Here is a 22,869-nt window from a genome sequence, read left to right as displayed (position 1 = left end):
ACCAGGGCAATGGCTCAGCCCGCTCCGCCCGGCCCCGCCCCCGGGGCGTGTTGGCGGGAGAATCGAGCGCGGCGGCGCGCGGTTTTGGCGCGCTGGGGCGGCGGGACTCCCGTGAAACAACAGGGAAAAACCCAGCCCAAACAAAAAGAAAAATACAAATTCCCGCGATTTAAATATGAAGGATGACGGTCCGCGGTGTGAAAAATGCGTATTTTATGATTGGCTTTTGCAAATATTAAAATTAATATTATATATCTTATAAAGTTAGAAAGTTATGCTGTATTAATTTTCTTAAGTAGTGTGTTAAATACAGTTTTAGGTTATAACATAACGTTAAAATAGAAACTATGCTATGTAAGGTACTTTTTTTAAAGAAAGGACTTGCATCGAAATAGCAGCTTAAATCTTTCAGAGAAAAAGAATTTACTGCTCTCTTATCAGAAGAAACTGATTTCTTCCTGCCTCGCTCTGAAGATGTGATTAGGATTAAGAGGAAGAAGTTGACACTGACCAGGCAGAATCCTGTATTTGAATGGAATTTATGCATCATGTATGAGGTGTATGAATATGCAACAGGTTATTGCTTTTAAGGGTTAATCCTCTGTTAACGTGGGTCCTTTTCCGGGCTTATTTTGCCCAGAAAAAGGTACCTGGACTGTCCGTAACTCTTTGTTTTTATTGTCTTGTATTGTCCTAATTGTTTTTATTGTCTTGTATTGTCCTAAATCCTAAGAGTCCAAATTTAGTTATCAATAGTGAGGAAGGTTGGGTAATGGCATGAGGTGGTTATGCCTTGGTTCATGGACCTTTTTACTTGCAGATGCACGCACAGTGAGATCGTGTTGGTCCTGCTATTGGGCATACACTCATTTTAGAACAGTAATTTAGAAACAACCTGGAGAACTCCAGCAGAACACAAGCATCTTTAAACAATAATAAATTTGCAGCCTGAACACTTCAGAGAGATGGTTTTCTTCTGGCCTTACAATGGCAGGCTTACTCAGGTTGAAAAAGCCTTTCAATAACAGGTTCATAAAGGTTGGAAGAGCCCTCTAAGGTGATCAAGCACAACCATTGTTAACAAGGCACTGCTAAGTCCATTGCTAAACCATGTCCCCAAGTACCACATCTGGTAAAACAGATGGCAGAAGTAGCAAACAAAACTTCGTTTGGTGGGTTTTTCTTATCAGCTTAAAACACTAAAGCAACTATCCAAGTGCAGCAATGGTTTTGGAGAAATTTTCTGAGCTAAAATTTCTCAGAAACAACAGGTGGTGTTTGGTTTTGATTTTTTTTTTTTTTTAAATAAAGATACACTTCAGCCTTGCTATGCATGAAGGTATTTACATTGAAAATTCCATTCCTGTTGCCTGGCCTTACTGTGTTAAATTTTGTACAAACTCACACATTTTCTGTGTGGCATCTGCATGAACATCCACATTCCTGCAGAAAAGTCTGCTCTGCTGGCACCTCTCCTTTCCCACACACTACAATGGAAAACAGAACTGTGTTCTTGCACCAAGGTCAGGCTTGAGGTACAGCAGAGGTTCAAAACATGCACAAACAAACTCCCCTCCCTTCAGCCTGGCTCTGCCAAAAGCTAGACCAGCATGTTTACCTGAACACACCCAAGCAAGGCAGACAGAGGACAGCTACAGCCTGGAAGCCACACTGTACTTTTAGCACGACACAATCTACAAATTAAATTCAGTTTATCCAGCAGCACTATCTGCTGGGACACACCTCAGGGCTTACAGCTGCACTGCATCTTTGTGTCCTTGTCAGCAACAAAAATCCTTCACAAAAGCTGTTTCACACCACGGTGGGAATTTAAGGGGAGGAGATATCAGGAGATATCCTCAGCTGTGACCTCAAAGGAGTTTTAGAAACAAAATGAAGTACACACAGCCCGTGGCGTTTCAGAACTGGCAGTGAAGGATGGTTTCCACAAACACAGATAATGTATCGTCTATAAGGAGATTCTCCCCGTGGAAGCATGCCAACAGAAGATACTTGTCACTGCTAGGGAGAAACTGAAACCTGTCTGCTGAAGTTCAGGGTATATTTTGGTTTAATTATAAACTGAGCACAGATTTATGCAGGGGAGATTTAATTAAGTTGGGTAAAATTAAAGGAAAAACTGGGGGTGGAGTGCCAGACTTCTGCTTCACTTAGTTGCAAGCTCTGTGTCAGACAGCCTTGGGTAGGTAAACAAGTGCATGGCCAGGCTGCATTCCAGTTTTGACTGCTCTATTTAGACTAATGAGGTTACTAATTAGAACACAGGATGATCCTACATCCACTGGCAGCACTGCATGAAATCACTTCAGTGGATCTCAAACTTCATCTGCTGTTTCATTCCTTCCCTTGTGCTACCACAGCTTGTTCAGGCACACAGAATCTGGGAATTTGGGCAGGTTAGGGAATAAACCTGCCCAAAATTTAACTTCCACAGGCAGACTGGTTATGCTTTGTCTAGTCTAATATCTTCAACAAAGAAATACAAAGATCTTTTAAGGACTGCTGAATTGCAAAATCCTATGGATGTGTCCCTAAATCCATTGCAGGCCCTGTCAATCACAGGCAAAAGCTTAAGGGCTCTTAATACTCATAAAATACTTGAGTTTAAGTATTTCTCAACAGCCCATTACTCTCACCTAGCAGTTCCACCTTCTCCAGCAGGACCCCCTTCCATGGCAGAATGGGTGCTGGGACTTCAGCTGCTCCCTCCCACCAAGTTACAATGCCTTAAAACTGAGGGGTTGGACAAAACCAGAATTGTAAACTGCCTTCAAGAGTCTAGCTTGAATCTCTGAAGACTCCTCTTTTCCACTTTTAGCAAGGACTAAAAATCCAAAATCACTACCCAAACCAACTAAACACCCTAAAACAAACAAGAAAGGACTACTGAACCCACACATTCCTTTTATAATCAAACTGACAACACAACTGCAAAAGCAGACTAGCAAGGATTTTTAATTCAAGTCTTTAATTCTTCTGCATAAAGGCAAATTGCCAAAAATGTAACACATCCCCTTATTTACAATCATCATAAATCACAAGGAAACATGCACACTGGAACAACAAGGTTCTAAATATTACCTCTTAGAAAAGTGCTGTACAGATGTGTCCCTTGTACACACACATGCTCTGTGGTGTGTGACTGATACACCCTTGTGTTGGGAAAAATGCCTGAGCATGTCTGGAAATTACATTTTGGGAGTGAGAGTAGTTTCTGAGGAAGCAGCTTACTTCAAAATCAGCAGCACAATGGGCTCTTGGCCCTGGGTACTGCCAGCCCCATAGCAAGGGAAAGCAAAACCAAACTCCTGTAGAGAAACAACCCCCAGCTCTAGCAGCCATTGGTAACCCAGTACATGCTACACAAGGACTGTAAAATTCTTGTAACTGGCACGTGGATTTAGTCCAAACCACTGTAGCCACAGCTCTCACTTCAAACTTCTGCACACAGTGCTAGCAGAACAAAAAAAAGAGAGCCTATCCCAACACCATCACAACCCTTAGCCTGGACAAGAGCAGCTCCACACCTGCAAATACTGCTATTTATCCCCAACAGTTGTGTGAACAACAGGCACTGAATGCATCCTCTCCTACTCTTTAACTGTAGACTGGCTCTTTGGGTCAGGCTGCAAAACACATAAAAGCAAAATCCAGGTATTTGAGCTGTGCTGCTGTTCTAACAGTCACTCAACCCTTTCAAGAAATGGATCTGATTTTGATAAACCATCTACCTTTCCTTTCTCTTCTCTCACCTGGCTTAGGCAAACACCACCTTAATACATCTCAGAGAACAATAAATATGCCAAATGGGTGATCACCCAATCCAAAAGTTATGAACAGCTTGTCTTTAATGGCTGGAGGAAGGCTGAAATGATCTACATTCTTTTGAAGCAGTTCTTCAGGCTGGATGTCCAGTTCTGGTCCAGGGGAGCAGAGGAGGTTCCTTGGTTGGAGGGGTTCATTTTTCAGTCTGATTTGACACTGGACCAATTCTCTGGTGAAGCATCAGCACATCCTGAGGAACAAGACCTCCAGAGGAATGGCAGGATCCATCACCTGAAGCAGCTTTTGAAATCTAATGCACATTATATGATGTGTCACCTGCCAATGCAGGCACAGCAGCAATGTCCTCACAAAAGCTTTAAGGAACATCCATTGTCATTGCAGCACAGGTTTCACAAAATCTGGAGTTTTACACTTGAGGCACAGCTTGCAGAAAACAATCTATCCTTATAAAGATCTGGAGAAACCTAAACAAAAAAGCAGGTAACAGCATTTTATAAACATGCTATATCCAGGCATTAACAACAAAATATTCTCCTCTTTTCCTCTTTTAAGCTGTAGTGTTCAGTAGCAGTAAATGGAAGAGAGCATGTGAGCTTCTAGCACAGTATAAAGGAGAAACCCATACTGCCCATACTAAATGAAGTGTTAGAACTAGTATGAACATTTTGAGAATGTAAATCACTGAAAAAATACACTACTAGATTCTCTACATTCCTGAAGCATTTGTCAGAGAAAAAAGGAAGCAGCTGAGCCTATTCTTCCCAACCCCTTGCATCATTTTTGTCTAAATGTCATTATTAATTCATAAAACAAACTTTTATCTCAATTCTAATTAACAAATTTCTGCCATATCTTCAGTGTCCTATGGACTAAGGTTTCTTCCCTAGAAATCAACCAGATATATTCACATTTACTGTTTAAGAAAGAAACTTTCTTTTAGCAAAAGGGAAGGTAGTGTGGAATTCTACCATGTAAACCACTATCTGATTTTCAAGCAAGATTAAACTTCCACAGATAAAGTTCCTGACACTTGAGAGTTAGAGCCCAGTTAGAGTTTAGAACACCTAAAAGCCAAGGTTAAAGGCAATGCTGCTCTGAATACTGATCTTTCCATCCCAGAAAACCAATGTATTGCTCCACAGAGAAGGCATTCACTTCATATATTCTACACTAACAGAGCCTTTTTTTCAATTAGAACAAGTGATTACAAACCCACTGCATATATACACTCCTTAATACAGCCTAATTTACAACAAAGACCACTGCAAAAAAAGCTAGATATCAACGATGTGGAAACCAGACAGGCTCTTAACTGTGACCCAGAGATGCTTCTTTTACCTGAATAATTTCACCTTGTGTTGATTGCACTTATGCTGACTGTAAATCTCTTCCCTTTCAGTGCAGGTCCTACATGACAGCACCAGTTTTCCAAGACTTGATCTGCTGATCTCAGAATACATCCCTATTCTTCAAGTCTTTTTCTGTCACAGGAGAAATTCTTTCTTCAATATTTCTATATACAAAGAGAGACTAGATATTTTCAAATATTGAATTAGCACTTTAAAAAAGAGGAAGCATGTTAAATCTTATTAATGTTCAAAGAATTTAAATTAAAAATCAATAAAGTCAAGAGAAAAATGTCATCAGCATAATTTTTAAAAGCTCTAGCTGCCTTTTCCTCACGTTGCTATAATCCAAAATCTAAGAGTAAAACTAATTTTGGCCATATTCTTAATGAGTTTTATAAGGACAACTTTTCAAAGATCACTGATTAACAGACATTTATATCCTAGTCCATGTTTCAGAGCCTGCACCAAATACAGATCAAACACAATCTAATTACACAAAAGACTAACTGCTAATAAAATCTGTTTAACTCAGATAACCACCATCCTATTAATGCACCACAGGAATCTACAGTACAAGAGAAAATTTTCACTAAAATCTACTGCTGCAAATGCCAAGTTGTTACTTCTTCACAAAAATATTAAGATTCAGAAAAGGTGCTATTGAAATACTTTAAAATTGGCACTTTTCATTTGAGAGATAAAAACACATTTTCTGGCTGACAGGTAACACTTTCAACTTAGCAAGTCTGAAGCATTAGGTCTTTTAATTAAGGTGCTGTATTAAGTGCAAGAGGATGGGATAAAACACTAATAAAATAAAAGAGAAACTGATCTGCCTGAACTGAACAGTTGCATTTGGCAGAATGATCCTGTGGATGGGTGACTGAAACAGAAGAGATCAAGTAAGCAGTCAGCACAAACTCACCTTCATATTTAGATTTTTTTCCTCAGTATTTTATCTTCAGCATTTGCATTTTCCCATCCTCTGTCAGGGTATTCTGACTGATGTCCATCCAATAAACTGCTACAAAGTTTAAGCCTACAAATAAAAAAAACAAAAACCAAAGACTAGGTGGCTTTACTATGGTAACTTTTGAATACTAAATATAGCTACAATCCTTTTACATTAACACAGACTATAACATGAAAACATAAAGACAGAATTTTACCACACAACATATAAATATTGATCAACATATCTCTAAGACAAATAGTAAAAAATAGCTAAAACAAAAATTAAAAATCGTATGTTTTATAATAAATGCTTGGATTGAATTACAGCAAGAAAGCAACTAAGCTACTAAAATAATAGGCAAAAATACCCCTCAAACCCCAGCTGATGAGCTGCCTTTGATACCTCTCCAGCCTGAAGTCTGCATCTCTGCAAGTCTTGCTGTCAGGCAGAAAGAAGCTGGATTTCTTCTGTTTTGGATGGTTCCATACTGAAGAAAAACTGGCTGGAATCAAGCCACTGCATAAAATGAACAGCTATTGTTGTTGTCACTACAAAACAATCTCTAGGGAGACAGAGAGGAAACTGCCAGCTCTTAGGCTGAGGAAGTGAGAGGCAAACTTCCAATTCTTGCCACAAGACAGAGTTTGAAAGGGGCCCATCATTTTCCAGCATTACCTGGGATGGCAGAGGCAGCAGAAAGCAACAGATGGAGAGACAGACTGGAGAAAGCCAAATAAACTCAAAGAACAGAAATAACAACCAAACATACCATGGCTGGAGGAAATTTAAGAAGGGGAAAAAAAAGACAGAAGGAAAAGATGAAAAAGGAAAGGAAAGGACACCGCTACAGCATCAGCAACAAAAACAACAAAATCACTGGGGTATTTACCTTGTTATTTCTATACTTTGCTGCACTGTCATGACTTCATCTTTTGCACCAAAGGCTTCCCACTCTGAGCACTGGGAAAAAGCATCCTGATGTCCTGAGGCAGTAAGGCTGGAAAGAAAATGAAAATGCCTGAGTCCATACACTGTGGTAACACAGTTCCTCTTAATTTTTCAGAAGGGGGCTAAGCAGAGAGAAGAAACCATACCTGCAGGAACATTTTCACTAAAGTTAGTGTGAAATGTCTACTAAACTGCCAAAATCCTTAGTGTTGCCTAAATCTACACACAAAACACAACCTGTGCTGTGTCTTCTGACACTTTGCAATGGAGTACTGTAAATATTTGCTATCATACAGCACAATTATTCTGACATGATCTCCCTTCCTCATTACATTGTACATATTTAGATAAAATTAAAGCTATTAACAAATGGAGGGGAAAATACCAGTCATGTTCCAAAACTCAGTTCATGGTATCAATGATTCCCACATGGAGAATCACTTCATACCTTTCCAGTGCAGTGTGGTACATGTGCAGATAATGGTTTTTGCTCTCTGAAACCACAGAGGAGTCAGAATTGTTTCTTCTTCTGCGTTTCCATACTGGAGAAGAATTGGGAGAACAGGAACTACAAAAACAGATTTTACACACATAACACTTCTTATCTCTGTTTAAATGTTTATCACTGTCCTGCTAAACAAGAGCATATGCTGCTGAGGAAGTTTTCTTTTGGGCTATGATTCCTCAGTCACACAGAGGAACCCTGAGGAAATCTCTCACAGTTTGGAAACAAAACCATTTTGAGTTTCACACACATCACCCCAGGACAAGATATTTCACTAAACAGGGAAGTGCCTGTCACAGCCAGCCTCCCTGCTGTGCTCCAGACAGGCACAACTCTAAGAAGGATGGGGACTCCTGCTCCTGGAAAAGCTCCTCTACTTTCAGAACATACCAGCAATGGTTAAAGAAACCTCAGTACTCTGCTGTATAAACTGAGAAGCTGAAAAAACACTGCATTTCCTTCTGTTAAATCAGGTAATTCAGCAATGCTGGTAAATTTTCCATATTTATTGCTCTGTACCTCTCATGGATTACATTCAACAGCAAAGGTGTCAAACCCCAGGGCTGAGTATTAACTGCCCTTGCACACCAAACATTTCCTCCAAAAGCCTGACAGCACTGACCTGTACAGAATTATTTCCCTAAGTTAAGCACAGAAGTTTGCTCTGATACCTCTCAGGTGTGTGGGCAGTCTGCCTGCATTCATCTTCACACTCATTTCTCATCTGCTTTTCGTCAAACACAAAGGAGCCAGGAGCATCCTCATTTTTGCAGAACCATTCCTGGGAACTACCTGAAGGTTCTGTACTGCTAAACACAGCAGGGAAAAAGAAAAAACTTTTAAAAACTATTAATCTGGCTTACTGCTCCAAACAGAAAACAATTTAGCTGCAGTAAGAAGTAACAGTTAATCCCATATGACACCCAAATGATAGAAAACCTGCAACTTCTACCACAGGTCAATTCCAACACAGGTAAAACTATTTACACAGTGCAGTAACACAGGCAAGAGAATTCCATTCACTCTTCTCCTCCCAATTTACTAGTCCAAATCTTGTAAGGAATGACGTGGCATTAAGTAGCAGAACTAGCCTTGATATGGAAAAGATAAAAATATTTTCTTCTTGAACACAGTTGCCACCATCCTGCAGAGAGCACAGAAATCTCTCTCTCTCTCAACTACTTAAACATCTCCAATCCTCTCACATATTGTCAATGTAGGAGACATGTGGCTCCACTGACATCAGGAAAAGGAAAGATGGAAAGTTATTCAAGTCAAGGAACAATAATTGCCAAGTTTCTGCTCGTGTCTGTTGCTTTCCAGAAAAGTAGCATTACCTTGTGCCCAGCAGTGTAAATACAAAGGGGAAGGGAACGTGCTGCTGCAGGCAGACCAAATGCCTTTCTCCCCATAACACCTGACTGCAGATTAACTTAGACTCAATAACTGCAATACCTTGAAGACTAATAGAATGGAAAACAAAGCATTCAAGGCTACTCTGACTGTTGAGTCTGATCTTTTTCCTCCCAGTCAGGAATGCTCTAAAGGAACTACAGAGCCCACCTTAAATTCCTTAAGCCCTGACTTGATTGACCCACAGAACATACACAGGCTGCAGATCCCAGGTTTCTTCAGCAGGAGGATCCCAGGCATGCAGTGCAATCTTCCACAGCTTGATCTGCCGGTCCCAGGACCTGCGGCTGTACTTCTTGAACTTGTTGGGAGTTGTAGGGTGAACCCCTGGAAGTCGCTGGCTCCTGGGAACACACAGTGACATTTGTTATTTCAGAGCATAAGGAGAGTTTTCCTTAAAAAGAATCCTCAGTCCTTCAGGTCACACAAGCATCAGTGGTCTAATAAAGAACCATTCATATTTTTAATCACTTCACTGAAATGTGTTACCAAAACTAAATCACAAAAGCAACAACACACCATAACGTGCTGAGTCAGACTGGAGGCTCATCCAGTCCAGCACTCTGACAGCTGCCAGAAGCAGAGCCCCACTGCCCATGAACAAAGATGAAACAGAAGCATAACTCACACTGCTTCAATATTATCCTAACCTCCAGCTCCTCCTGCTTTACTTTTCCTGAGTGCAGCTCCTTTTCTTTAGTATTGGACTCAGTCTCTCAAGGATGGAGTTACCTTCCTCCCCAGCAGTCCCTGTAGTGCTGTATTTTGTACTAATCACTAAAACAATGCTGATAAACACACTGATTTTTGGGCATGACTGAGCAGTGCTTGCACAGCTTCAAGGTCTTCTCCTCTCCCCACCCCACACACAATAAGGTGAGAGGGAACACTAAGTTGAGAGGGAAAAGTGCTGGGACAGCTGACTCAAATTACCCAGAGATATCACACATCATATCATGTCACACTCAGCTGTAAAAACCACAGGAAGAATTTCAAGAGAGCTAAGGCTGTGTGCTATGCTACACACACAAACACCCACCAGGAACAACTAAGGGTTCACCTGGAAATCTGCAACACAGGGCAACTTACTTTGGAACTTCTTTAATGTATCTGTCATATGCCAGAGTATTCTTGCCAAAATTGATCTGTTTTTGTCTTCTCCTCAGGACCACCTCATCAGTTTCCCTTTCTGCTGGATTGGCAGAGTTGCTTGTAACAGAATTTGAAAATAAAAATAAAAATAAAGTTGAAAGCAACCTTAATAGCATTATAGGAAGTGTAATAAACACATATTCTAGAACTGCCCTCTATTCTTAATGACAGACAGTGAGCACAACTCTTACCTCCCTAGTTCAAAGAAGTGAAAGCTCTGCTAATCAAATCACACAAGTAACTTGTGAGTTAAAACCTCTCAGTGCTACTCCCTCCCTGAAGCATCCTTCAGGCTTGATATGAAACAGCCTGTCTGGGGTTTCAAATCTTCATTACTGCATGTGAATGAGTCAGGGACCATCAGATGGTTGTTGCTAAAACCAGTACAATAATAAGCAGCAATAGCTCAATACCTACTGGGTCATTTTTTTATTTGATGTCCTCATTGTTTTGCCTTCTTCAGTTCTACCTTCCCAATTCAGGCAACGGGAAAGTGGCCTAGAATGTTCTGACGTTGCAGAGCTAAAAAATAATGGGAATTCCACATGACTTTGCTGCATGTTACACAATTAATCAACAGAAACATCAAGAATGGACCAAACCAGCTCCACAACTGTAAAACCATGGGCATGTTCCTTCTCTATTTCACTTCTAAGGTCACCTTCAGCCTGTCCTCTTCTGTCAATTTTAAGGCCTCAACATTTAACAAGTCATGTGAATAATACAGAAGCAGATTTAGCTGACAGTCTTACTTTCCCTAAATGGTTTCACATCAACGGATGAAATTACCATGCAAGCTGACAATCTCATTGTAACACAGGACAAAGACTCCACACTGAAAAGGAACAAACCTACTCAGCAAAAGAAAACACAAAACACTCCTGGCACATCCACTTAAGTCTCACACTCATGCCATACTCTCAGTACTTTTTATGACCACATCAAAGACACAGAAAACACTCCTGAATACAAGGCCTTTCCTAAGCTCTTCAAAACACTAATTAATTCCTTAACAAAGCAATATTAAACATGCCATCAAAAATTAAAATCACCTTCATACAGTGGAATACTCAGAAATGTACGAATTACATAGAAAATATTTTCATGTACCCTTAGTAAAACATGTCCTCTTACATTCTGTTCAGTTTGCTGCTCAGCTGCTCATATCTCAGCACTCAGCACTTTTCACCCTTGCTATCAGACACTAACTCTCAACCAGTCTCAACCACTTCCTCCACCTTGGGTCTTTAGTCTAGAATATCCGAAAGCCAAGAAAATATTCATAGAATTACCTAAGTATAGAGTTCTAGCTCATCTTAAATTGTCCTCAGGAATGGACTACAGGAAAAAAAAGGTGCTCACTAAAATCTGTAGTACAGTTCAATATACCAAGTGGACTGTGAAGAGACAAAGATGGTCTGCTCACTTTTACACAGAAAGATGCAGGAGCAAAGTGTAAGAATAACAGCAAATGGCTTCACTGGGAGTTTTATACTAATATTGAAGACTTCAGCAATAAAGGGCTCAAACTACTGCTTCAGCACACAGCCCTTCTCCCTTTCACTTTGAACACTTGCTAATGCTGTGGCAGGTATTTCCATGAGACACACTGGATGGTCTGCTTTGGGCATGATGCAGGTATCATCTCCTCACTCTGTGCTACTCCATTACAAGAGAACACTCAACCTAAACACATCCAAGCTTTTCTTGGAGTCCTAAAGAACAGCCCAGCAAAGGAGAGATTTAGAAAAAATGTACACTTATTCCTTACCTCTCCAGCCAGTGGTCTGAATGGCCACATTGATATTCCTCCAACACCAGAGAATCGGAATCATTGCAGTTTCTATGCTCCTGCTCCTGATGCCAGCAGTGTGGATGTTGCACAGAACTAGAAAAGAAGAATTTTCATCTGAAATCAGGTCACTGGTAGCCATTGAACATGGCCTCTAAAAATCAAAGATGGACAATTTGATTTGGCATACAGACACATGATTCATATCAGCTTACTCAGGCAACACATACTTAACAAAGGTGTTAGTGGAACTGCTCAGAAAATAACTTTGACTAATGAAATGAAGACATCAACATTTTCAAATAAACACTTAATATTTTGTTAACAAAAATTACACTCTTTTTGCAAACAAATTGGTGGGGAAGAAAAACCTAATTGAGGACTGCCACCACCGTTTATGGACTTGTGGACACGTCCATCCTCTGTCAGCAGTAAATAAATTTGACATTTATTTACTGTTCCATCCAGTAGTAAACTCACAGAAAAGGCAAGTCCACAGAGTACATTTTAACATAATGGCTAGTGAGAAGTAGGTGAAATGTTTATGTGGAAACACTTTTACACAGGAAATTCTGGAGCCCTCACAAGGAAACCTGGGACAAGGAGCTGCCTCTAGTGCTCACAACACACTGGCAGCTCAGCCAGGGATTGCTTAAGGCTTGGGCTGTCTACATTCTCCTCCTTGGTTCTGGAGCCTTTGACACCTTAAATGACAGCTTACTAAACAAAACACAACCGTAGCATCTCCCAACACCAGAGCTGGCTGCTGGTCCAAGGAGGGCAGCTGCAGATCCACCCCACACCTGCCTGAGAGAACGCTCTGGAACAGCAGCCTCTGCACTCTAAATCCACCATGTTTCTGTATGTGTGTGTTATAAATAATAAATGTAGTTATTGGCTTTCACAGTTATATATTAACTTTTGTTTTGCATGATACTATTGATCAGAAAAATCCTCATACAGTAAAATTTGTAATTACTGCTTTTGATAGAGTATAATCTGTCTGTTTATATATGTACTGTATAGCTTTTATAAATAGTAGTGTAATCTATAATATTTTAGACCATAGCATAACAGAGACTGCGAAATGTTGTAGTGATTTTTCATTTAACTAACTCAGAAAATGATGTAAAATGATTAGGTGATTTCCCACATTCGGGGACTATCTTATCTAAAAGACAAGATAACTGAAACAGAAACCAGATCACGAAAAAGAAGAAGAATTTATTAAATCTCATTATCAGGGAGTGAAAATACAACAGGATGGAACCACAAGAAGAAATAAAACACATTAGTTTAAGCTACAAGATGGCATGAAGACAAGTCAAAGTTTAAAACCAAGCAAAAGAACATCTAAACTCAAAACATTGTTTGAATATATATAAACCCTTATCAATACTCATGTACCACCTGCAATGAAACAGAATATAGAGAACATGGTTAAAGTTAACTGTGGCTTTTGTCAAACAACCAAGCACACCAGAGCTGGATTTTAACACTCTTATCCCTTAATAAACTTTTTAAAAATTTTAAATAGCGAGCCATGTTACTCACACGATTAAATAAATATTTTATATAGGACACACCATTGCTACAATGCCAGTGCTTCCTTGGAAAAACAAATTTTGAGTCATTGCCCCTGCTGATTTCATGACATCCAGTGTCACCCCTTCCCATCTGGTAGCTGTGAGAAGTATTTGGAGGCTTTTTTTCCCCTGAGGTTCTTACAGAGATTTCATATACACCTTCTTCCATTTATGCAAGCCTCTGCATTCAGGCTGTAGTAGGAAAGGCCATCCAAGGAGGATTTAGCATGAACACCTTTAGGAGAATTTAAGCCCTATTTGTATTTATTCCCATGTTCTCAGGTAAGACACTGCATACAGATAAGCCAGACTGATTTCCACTCATATAAAGTTTTACCTGGTAAACATAACTTTAAAATTAAAGCCAGACGTCTTACAAAGAACTGACTGTATTTTTATTGAGCTCTTCAGTGGGTTTTAACATTAACTGCATGGATTCATTAAGCCTTTTCCCTAAGGGCTATCCAAATAATACTGCTCATTTTAAACAGGCAAGCTATCATGCAAAAAACCCCACCAACCCCAAAAACCACAAATGAGAAATCCTGCAGGATGTCTTTGGAAGAAACTGTCTTGTAATCCATGTAAGAGCTTGAGTATTTCTATCTCAACTCCTTAAACAGCTCAAAGTCCACAAACATTTCAAATTTAAAAATTTAAAAATGGCACTGAGAACCTCAGTCTTACTGAGGTTTGTCCTGAATGGAATGGTGCTTAGCTGCAGTCTAGCACGTTTTACCATATCAGAGAAAGGTTTGACTTGGAGGTGACCTTAAAGATCATCCAGTTCCCACCCTCTGCCATAGGAAGGGACACCTTCCACTAGACCAGGTTGCTCAAAGTTCTGTTCAATCCCTTTAGCACTTCCAAGAATGGGGCAGCCACAACTTCTCTGGGCAATTTAATCCAGTTTACAAAGACACAAAAAGCCCCTCATACTTTAGAGATTACATGATAACTTGGTATTTTGGTTTCAGGCTGTGCTAAACCTCACAGTAGAAAAACTGTACTCATATAATGGATTAAAAATATCTTCTGCTTGGGAAAAAAAGGTTTTTTTGGGTTGAGAAATTATGTTAATCTAAAAAAACAACAGGTAAGATATTTCCCCAGTATGCTCTGGAACTACAAACTGTGGAAATAAGTAATATAGCCATAAGCCATGTTTTGAGAAAGACCTGTTGAGCTGCAGCACACTGGGAAATATGGGCTATCCATGATACAATCACATGGGGTATTTGCACTGACACAGTCCACCCACAGACTGTCTTTAGTTTAATGACATCACATTTATATAATATACTTCAGATTACTAACATTGCTCACCCACAAATCAGTGATGTGGAAAAATATACACACAGGTGGAAATGAAAAAATAAATCACTATTAGTGATTTACACACAAAAATAAAAAAAAAAATCTTTAAATAAATATTTTAGTCGCTTGCATAACTTAGGGTTTTTTCCTGGCCTTTTTTTCTTTAGTTTTTTTGTTTGTTGGTTTGTTGCAACAACAAAACAACTTAATCTCTAGGGAGACAGATGGGGGAAGCTTCCAGCTCTTAGGCTGAGGAAGTGAGAGGCAAACTTTCCACAAGACAGAGTTTGAAAGGGGCTCATCATTTTCCAGCATCACCTGGGAGGGTAGAAGCAGCAGAAAGCAACAGATGGAGAGACAGACTGGAAAAAGCCAAATAAACTCAAAGAACAGAAATAACAACCAAACATACCATGTGCTGGAAGAAAGGTAAAAAGGGAGGAAAAAAAAAAAGTAGAGACCAATGAAGGAAAAGAAGAAAAAGAAAAGGAAAGGACACCACTACAGCATCAGTAACAAAAAACAACAAAATCACTGGGGTATTTACCTTGTTATTTCTATACTTTGTTGCACTGCCATGACTTCATCTTTTGCACCAAAGGTTTCCCACTCTGAGCACTTGGAAAAAGCATCCTGATGTCCTGAGGCAGTAAGGCTGGAAAGAAAATGAAAATGCCTGAGTCCATACACTGTGGTAACACAGTTCCTCTTAATTTTACAGAAGGGGGCTAAGCAGAGAGAAGAAACCATACCTGCAGGAACATTTTCACTAAGGTTAGAGTGAAATCTCTACTAAACTGCCAAAATCCTTAGTGTTGCCTAAATCTACACACAAAACACAACCTGGGCTGTGTCTTCTGACACTTTGCAATGGAGTACTGTAAATATTTGCTATCATACAGCACAATTATTCTGACATGATCTCCCTTCCTCATTACATTGCACACATTTAGATAAAATTAAAGCTATTGACTAAGGGAGAGAAAAATACCAGTCATGTTCCAAAAGTCAGTCCATGGTATCAATGATTTCCCACATGGAGAATCACTTCATACCTTTCCAGTGCAGTGTGGTACATGTGCAGATAATGGTTTTTGCTCTCTGAAACCACAGAGGAGTCAGAATTGTTTCTTCTTCTGCGTTTCCATACTGGAGAAGAATTGGGAGAACAGGAACTACAAAAACAGATTTTACACACATAACACTTCTTATCTCTGTTTAAATGTTTATCACTGTCCTGCTAAACAACAGCATATGCTGCTGAGGAAGTTTTCTTTTGGGCTATGATTCCTCAGTCACACAGAGGAACCCTGAGGAAATCTCTCACAGTTTGGAAACAAAACCATTTTGAGCTTCACACACATCACCCCAGGACAAGATATTTCACTAAACAGGGAAGTGCCTGTCACAGTCAGCCTCCCTGCTGTGCTCCAGACAGGCACAACTCTAAGAAGGATGGGGACTCCTGCTCCTGAAAAAGCTCCTCTACTTTCAGAACATACCAGCAATGGTTAAAGAAACCTCAGTACTCTGCTGTATAAACTGAGAAGCTGAAAAAACACTGCATTTCCTTCTGTTAAATCATGTAATTCAGCAATGCTGGTAAACTTTCCATATTTATTGCTCTGTACCTCTGATGGATTACATTCAACAGCAAAGGTGTCAAACTCCAGAGCTGAGTATTAACTGCCCTTGCACACCAAACATTTCCTCCAAAAACCTGACAGCACTGACCTGTACAGAATTATTTCCCTAAGTTAAGCACAGAAGTTTGCTCTGATACCTCTCAGGTGTGTGGGCAGTCTGCCTGCATTCATCTTCACACTCATTTCTCATCTGCTTTTCGTCAAACACAAAGGAGCCAGGAGCATCCTCATCTTTGCAGAACCATTCCTGGGAACTACCTGAAGGTTCTGTACTGCTAAACACAGCAGGAAAAGAGAAAAAACTTTTAAAAACGATTAATCTGGCTTACTGTTCCAAACAGAAAACAATTTAGCTGCAGTAAGAAGTAACAGTTAATCCCATGTGACACCCAAATGATAGAAAAACTGAAACTTCTACCACAGGTCAATTCCAACACAGGTAAAACTATTTACACAGTGCAGTAACACAGGCAAGAGAATTCCATTCACTCTTCTCCTCCCAATTTACTAGTCCAAATCGTGTAAAGAATGACGTGGCATTAAGTAGCAGAACCAGCCTTGATATGGAAAATTAAACTTCTGAAAAGATAAAAATATTTCTTTCTTGAACACAGTTGCCACCATCCTGCAGAGAACACAGAAATCTCTCTCTCTCTCAACTACTTAAACATCTCAAATCCTCTCACATATTGTCAGTGTAGGAGACATGTGGCTCCACTGACATCAGGAAAAGGAAAGATGGAAAGTTATTCAAGTCAAGGAACAATAATTGCCAAGTTTCTGCTCGTGTCTGTCGCTTTCCAGAAAAGTAGCATTACCTTGTGCCCAGCAGTGTAAATACAAAGGGGAAGGCAATGTGCTGCTGCAGGCAGACCAAATGCCTTTCTCCCCATAACACCTGACTGCAGATTAACTTGGACTAAATAATTGCAATACCTTGAAGACTAATAGAATGGAAAACAAAGCATTCAAGGCTACTCCCATTGTTGAGTCTGATCTTTTCTCTCCCAGTCAGGAATGCTCTAAAGGAACTACAGAGCCCACCTTAAATTCCTTAAGCCCTGACTTGATTGACCCACAGAACATACACAGGCTGCAGATCCCAGGTTTCTTCAGCAGGAGGATCCCAGGCATGCAGTGCAATCTTCCACAGCTTGATCTGCCGGTCCCAGGACCTGCGGCTGTACTTCTTGAACTTGTTGGGAGTTGTAGGGTGAACCCCTGGAAGTCGCTGGCTCCTGGGAACACACAGTGACATTTGTTATTTCAGAGCATAAGGAGTGTTTTTCTTCAAAAGAATCCTCAGTCCTTCAGGTCACACAAGCATCAGTGGTCTAATAAAGAACCATTCATATTTTTAATCACTTCACTGAAATGTGTTACCAAAACTAAATCACAAAAGCAACAACACACCATAACGTGCTGAGTCAGACTGGAGGCTCATCCAGTCCAGCACTCTGACAGCTGCCAGAAGCAGAGCCCCACTGCCCATGAACAAAGATGAAACAGAAGCATAACTCACACTGCTTCAATATTATCCTAACCTCCAGCTCCTCCTGCTTTACTTTTCCTAAGTGCAGCTCCTTTTATTTAGTATTGGACTCAGTCTCTCAAGGATGGAGTTACCTTCCTCCCCAGCAGTCCCTGTAGTGCTGTGTTTTGTACTAATCACTAAAACAGAGCTGATAAACACACTGATTTTTGGGCATGACTGAACAGTGCTTGCACAGCTTCAAGGTCTTCTCCACTCCCCACCCCACACACAATAAGGTGAGAGGGAACACTAAGTTGAGAGGGAAAAGTGCTGGGACAGCTGACTCAAATTACCCAGAGATATCACACATCATATAATGTCACACTCAGCTGTAAAAACCACAGGAAGAATTTCAAGAGAGCTAAGGCTGTGTGCTATTCTACACACACAAACACCCACCAGGAACAACTAAGGGTTCACCTGGAAATCTGCAACACAGGACAACTTACTTTGGAACTTCTTTAATGTATCTGTCATATGCCAGAGTATTCTTGCCAAAATTGATCTGTTTTTGTCTTCTCCTCAGGACCACCTCATCAGTTTCCCTTTCTGCTGGATTGGCAGAGTTGCTTGTAAAAGAATTTGAAAATAAAAATAAAAATAAAGTTGAAAGCAACCTTAATAGCACTATAGGAATTTACATAAACACATATTCTAGAACTGCCCTCTATTCTTAATGACAGACAGTGAGCACAACTCTTACCTCCCTAGTTCACAGAAGTGAAAGCTCTGCTAATCAAATCACACAAGTAACTTGTGAGTTAAAACCTCTCAGTGCTACTCCCTCCCTGAAGCATCCTTCAGGCTTGATATGAAACAGCCTGTCTGTGGCTTCAAATCTTCATTACTGCATATGAACGAGCCAGGGACCATCAGATGGCTTTTGCTAAAACCAATGTAACAATAGGCAGCAAGAGCTCAATACCTACTGGGTCATTTTTTTATTTGATGTCCTCATTGTTTTGCCTTCTTCAGTTCTACCTTCCCAATTCAGGCAACTGGAAAGTGGCCTAGAATGTTCTGATGTTGCAGAGCTAAAAAATAATGAGAATTCAACATGACTTTGTTGCATGTTACACATTTAATCAACAGAAACATCAAGAATGGACAAAACCAGCTCCACAACTGTAAAACCATGGGCATGTTCCTTCTCTATTTCAGTTCTGAGGTGACCTTCAGCCTGTCCTCTTCTGTCAATTTTAAGGCCTCAACATTTAACAAGTCATGTGAATAATACAGAAGCAGATTTAGCTGACAGTCTTACTTTCCCTAAATGGTTTCACATCAACAGATGAAATTACCATGCAAGCTGATAATCTCATTGTAACACAGGACAAAGACCCCACACTGAAAAGGAACAAACCTACTCAGCAAAAGAGAAACACAAAACACTCCTGGCACATCCACTTAAGTCTCACACTCATGCCCTACTCTTAGTACTTTTTATGACCACATCAAAGACACAGAAAACACTCCTGAATACAAGGCCTTTCCTAAGCTCTTCAAAACACTAATTAATTCCTTAACAAAGCAATATTAAACATGCCATCAAAAATTAAAATCACCTTCATACAGTGGAATACTCAGAAATGTACGAATTACATAGAAAATATTTTCATGTACCCTTAGTAAAACATTTCCTCTTACATTCTGTTCAGTTTGCTGCACATATCTCAGCACTCACCACTTTCACCCTTGCTATCAGACACTAACTCTCAACCAGTCTCAATCACTTCCCCCACCTTGGGTCTTTAGTCTAGAATATCCAAAAGCCAAGAAAATATTCATAGAATTACCTAAGTATAGAGTTCTAGCTCATCTCATTTTGTCCTCAGGAATGGACTACAGGAAAAAAAAGGTGCTCACTAAAATCTGTAGTACAGCTCAATATACCAAGTGGACGGTGAAGAGATAAAGATGGTCTGCTCACTTTTACACAGAAAGATGCAGGAGCAAAGTGTAAGAATAACAGCAAATGGCTTCATTGGGAGTTTTATACTAATATTGAAGACTTCAGCAATAAAGGGCTCAAACTACTGCTTCAGCACACAGCCCTTCTCCCTTTCACTTTGAACACTTGCTAATGCTGTGGCAGGTATTTCCATGAGACACACTGGATGGTCTGCTTTAGGCATGATGCAGGTATCATCTCCTCACTCTGTGCTACTCCATTACAAGAGAACACTCAACCTAAACACATCCAAGCTTTTCTTGGAGTCCTAAAGAACAGCCCAGCAAAGGAGAGATTTAGAAAAAATGTACACTTATTCCTTACCTCTCCAGCCAGTGGTCTGAATGGCCACATTGATATTCCTCCAACACCAGAGAATCGGAATCATTGCAGTTTCTATGCTCCTGCTCCTGATGCCAGCAGTGTGGATGTGGCACAGAACTAGAAAAGAAGAATTTTCATCTAAAATCAAGTCACTGGTAGCCATTGAACATGGCCTCTAAAAATCAAAGATGGACAGTTTGATTTGGCATACAGATACATGATTCATATCAGCTTACTCAGGCAACACATACTTAACAATGGTCTTGGTGCAATTGCTGAGAAAATAAATAACTTAACAGAAAATAAGTACAATTAAGACATCAAAATTATGAATTGAACACTTAATATTTTGATAACAGAAAAATAGACTCTTTTTGCAAACAAATTGGTGGGGAAGAAAAACCTAATTGAGGACTGCTACCACCGTTTATGGACTTGTGGACATGTCCATCCTTGTCAGCAGCGTATTATTTGATATTTAATTACTGTTCCATCCAGTAGTAAACTCACAGAAAAGGCAAGTCCAGAAACTACATTTCAACATAATGGCTAGGGAGAAGTAGGTGAAATGTTTATGTGGAATCACTTTTACACAGGAAATTCTGGAGCCCTCACAAGGAAACCTGGGACAAGGAGCTGCCTCTAGTGCTCACAACACACTGGCAGCTCAGCCAGGGATTGCTTAAGGCTTGAGCTGTCTACATTCTCCTCCTTGGTTCTGTAGCCTTTGACACCTTAAATGACAGCTTACTAAACAAAACATCACTGTAGTGTCTCCCAACACCTGAGGTGGCTTCTGGGCTGAGGACGGCAGCTGCAGATCCACCCCACACCTGCCCGAGAGAACGCTCTGGCACGGCAGCGTCTGTTACACATTTTTGTATGTGTGACTAACAGCAAACACGCTGCTCTGTACGGGCCAGGTCTCTGCCCTTAGCTCAACAAGGAAGAATAAAGGATTTCTGATGTTTTACTCCTTTGTTAACCGCCCATGTTTTCTTTCCCTTCCTCCTCCACCCTGCCGGGCTTTGGGAATTTCCTGCTCCCAGAGGGCTCGAAGTTACCAGCACCACACAGCACGAACAGCACAAACAGCTTCCCCAGAATCACAGACCAGGCAAAGGCTCCACTTTCCAACCCGCTCAGTTTTCAGCAAGGCAATAAACGATTACAACCCATCCCTAACCACCTTAAACAATCACTCGGTTTAACGACTTGAAAGAAAACAATTTTTAAACCAGCTTAGGTACACTACAACACATACCATAAGTACGACACTGTTAGTAAGGGGAAATGATGACCGAAAATTATGTCTTTTAGAAACATTCCCGTATTTGCTTTGCACTGCCCGCCCCCTCCAGCCTGACACCAAGCCCCAGTGCTACCAGCCGGGCTGGGGCGTCTCGCCGAGCCCACACGCCCTGCCCGGGACTGCTGGCGAGTCCCTCGCCACTGACAGAGGAGGCCGCAGGAGACGGGGCCGTTTGCCGGAGGAGCAGGGGCTGCACACCGGCACTGCCTCCGGAGCCGCTCCGGACGGGCAACGCCGCACCCCCGCCCGCCCAGCGCTGCCCGCCCCGCTCTCCCGTTCCCCCGCGGCCGCTCTCACCTGCGCAGCCCGCCCGGCTCCGCTGCACCCGGGCGATGCGGCCCGCCGGACATGGCTGGGGCGGGCGGCGGCCCGGCCCGGCCCGGCCCAGCCCAACACGGCCCCGGCCCGGCTGCGGCGGCAGCGCAGGCGCGGCCCGTCCTCCCGCGGGGAGCGCAGGCGCGGCCAGGATAGCCCAGGACGGCGATGGTGCTGAGGGAGCGCTGCTCGGTCCGGAGGAGAGGAAAGCGTCCGGCGCCCCTGTGAGGGCACCGGCGCAGCTTCCCTCACACCAGGGACACCAGTGCCCTCACACCCTCTCCCTCTGGCTGCATCCCCGGCCCACTCCGCTCGCAAATGCAGGGAAAACCCAGCTCCCACATCACGGCGTTACCTCACGCAATAGCCAAGGGTTCATTTTGGGACAAGTAATGTTTCTCCTAGATGTCGTGAGGGCTTGGTGGCCACCACAGTGTACACGCTATAGGAATGTATCCCACATTTCATACCATTAATGGAATCATAGAACAGTTTGGCTTGAAAAGGACCCTAAAGATAACTTGCTCAAATATTTATATCTCAATTCCTTAAATAGCTCGAAGTCAACAAACATTTCTTAAGAAAGGCACTCTGAACTTTAGTCTTACTGAGGTTATTCTGACTGGAATGGCACTTAGCTGCAGGCTAGCTAGTTTCACAAAATCACAGAATGGTTTGGGTTGGAAGGGACACTGAAGACCATCTCCTTACAACTCGCCTGCTATGGCCAGGGACACCTTCCCCTAGAGCAGGATGCTCAGAGCCCCATCCAGCCTGGCCATGAACAGGATCCCTTCCAGGGATGGGGCATCCACAGCTTCTCTGGTCACCTCTGCCAGTGCCTCACCACCCTCACAGTGAAGAATTTCTTCCCCTGTATCTAATCTGAACCTACTCCCTTTCAGTTTAAAGCCATTCCCCCTTGTCCTGTCATGCCATGGCCTTGTCAGAAGTCCCTCTCCA

At 41.4% G+C, this 22,869-nt stretch overlaps 1 protein-coding gene across 13 annotated transcripts; it reads right to left on the bottom strand.

Moving 5' to 3' along the window:
• Window positions 1–2,970: 2,970 nt before the first annotated feature.
• On the bottom strand, window positions 2,971–22,024 carry LOC129120305 (uncharacterized). 13 transcript variants are annotated; one of them, XM_077177812.1, is made up of 19 exons: window positions 21,889–22,024; window positions 20,280–20,396; window positions 18,934–19,038; window positions 18,454–18,573; window positions 17,559–17,708; window positions 16,608–16,745; window positions 15,880–15,999; window positions 15,372–15,479; window positions 11,901–12,017; window positions 10,547–10,651; window positions 10,067–10,186; window positions 9,172–9,321; window positions 8,236–8,400; window positions 7,508–7,627; window positions 7,001–7,108; window positions 6,479–6,627; window positions 6,082–6,195; window positions 5,146–5,320; window positions 2,971–4,271 (listed from the first exon to the last, which is right to left on the bottom strand). In XM_077177812.1, exons 1-17 carry the CDS (start codon window positions 21,939–21,941, stop codon window positions 6,104–6,106), a joined length of 2,037 nt encoding a protein of 678 aa, XP_077033927.1. In that variant the 5' UTR covers window positions 21,942–22,024; the 3' UTR covers window positions 2,971–4,271; window positions 5,146–5,320; window positions 6,082–6,103. The 13 variants fall into 13 exon arrangements, with proteins under 13 accessions (XP_077033927.1, XP_077033928.1, XP_077033929.1 ...); XM_077177813.1 differs by having other exon boundaries at window positions 5,146–5,288; XM_077177814.1 differs by having other exon boundaries at window positions 5,146–5,337; window positions 16,608–16,742.
• Window positions 22,025–22,869: the final 845 nt, after the last annotated feature.

Source organism: Agelaius phoeniceus, chromosome 4 (genome assembly GCF_051311805.1).
Source record: "Agelaius phoeniceus isolate bAgePho1 chromosome 4, bAgePho1.hap1, whole genome shotgun sequence".
NCBI classification, from domain to species: Eukaryota; Metazoa; Chordata; class Aves; order Passeriformes; family Icteridae; genus Agelaius; species Agelaius phoeniceus.
This window is presented reverse-complemented; position numbering and strand designations above follow the sequence as displayed.

Bases quoted from the DNA above. Each gene is read 5' to 3' on its own strand.
- LOC129120305 (XM_077177812.1), bottom strand. From the start codon at position 21,941: ATGTCCGGCGGGCCGCATCGCCCGGGTGCAGCGGAGCCGGGCGGGCTG. The intron at 10,652-11,900 runs GTAAGGAATAAG...ATTATTTTTTAG, and splicing joins TCAGACCACTGGCTGGAGAG to CTCTGCAACGTCAGAACATT. The intron at 7,109-7,507 runs GTATGAAGTGAT...TTTTCTTTCCAG, and splicing joins TACCACACTGCACTGGAAAG to CCTTACTGCCTCAGGACATC.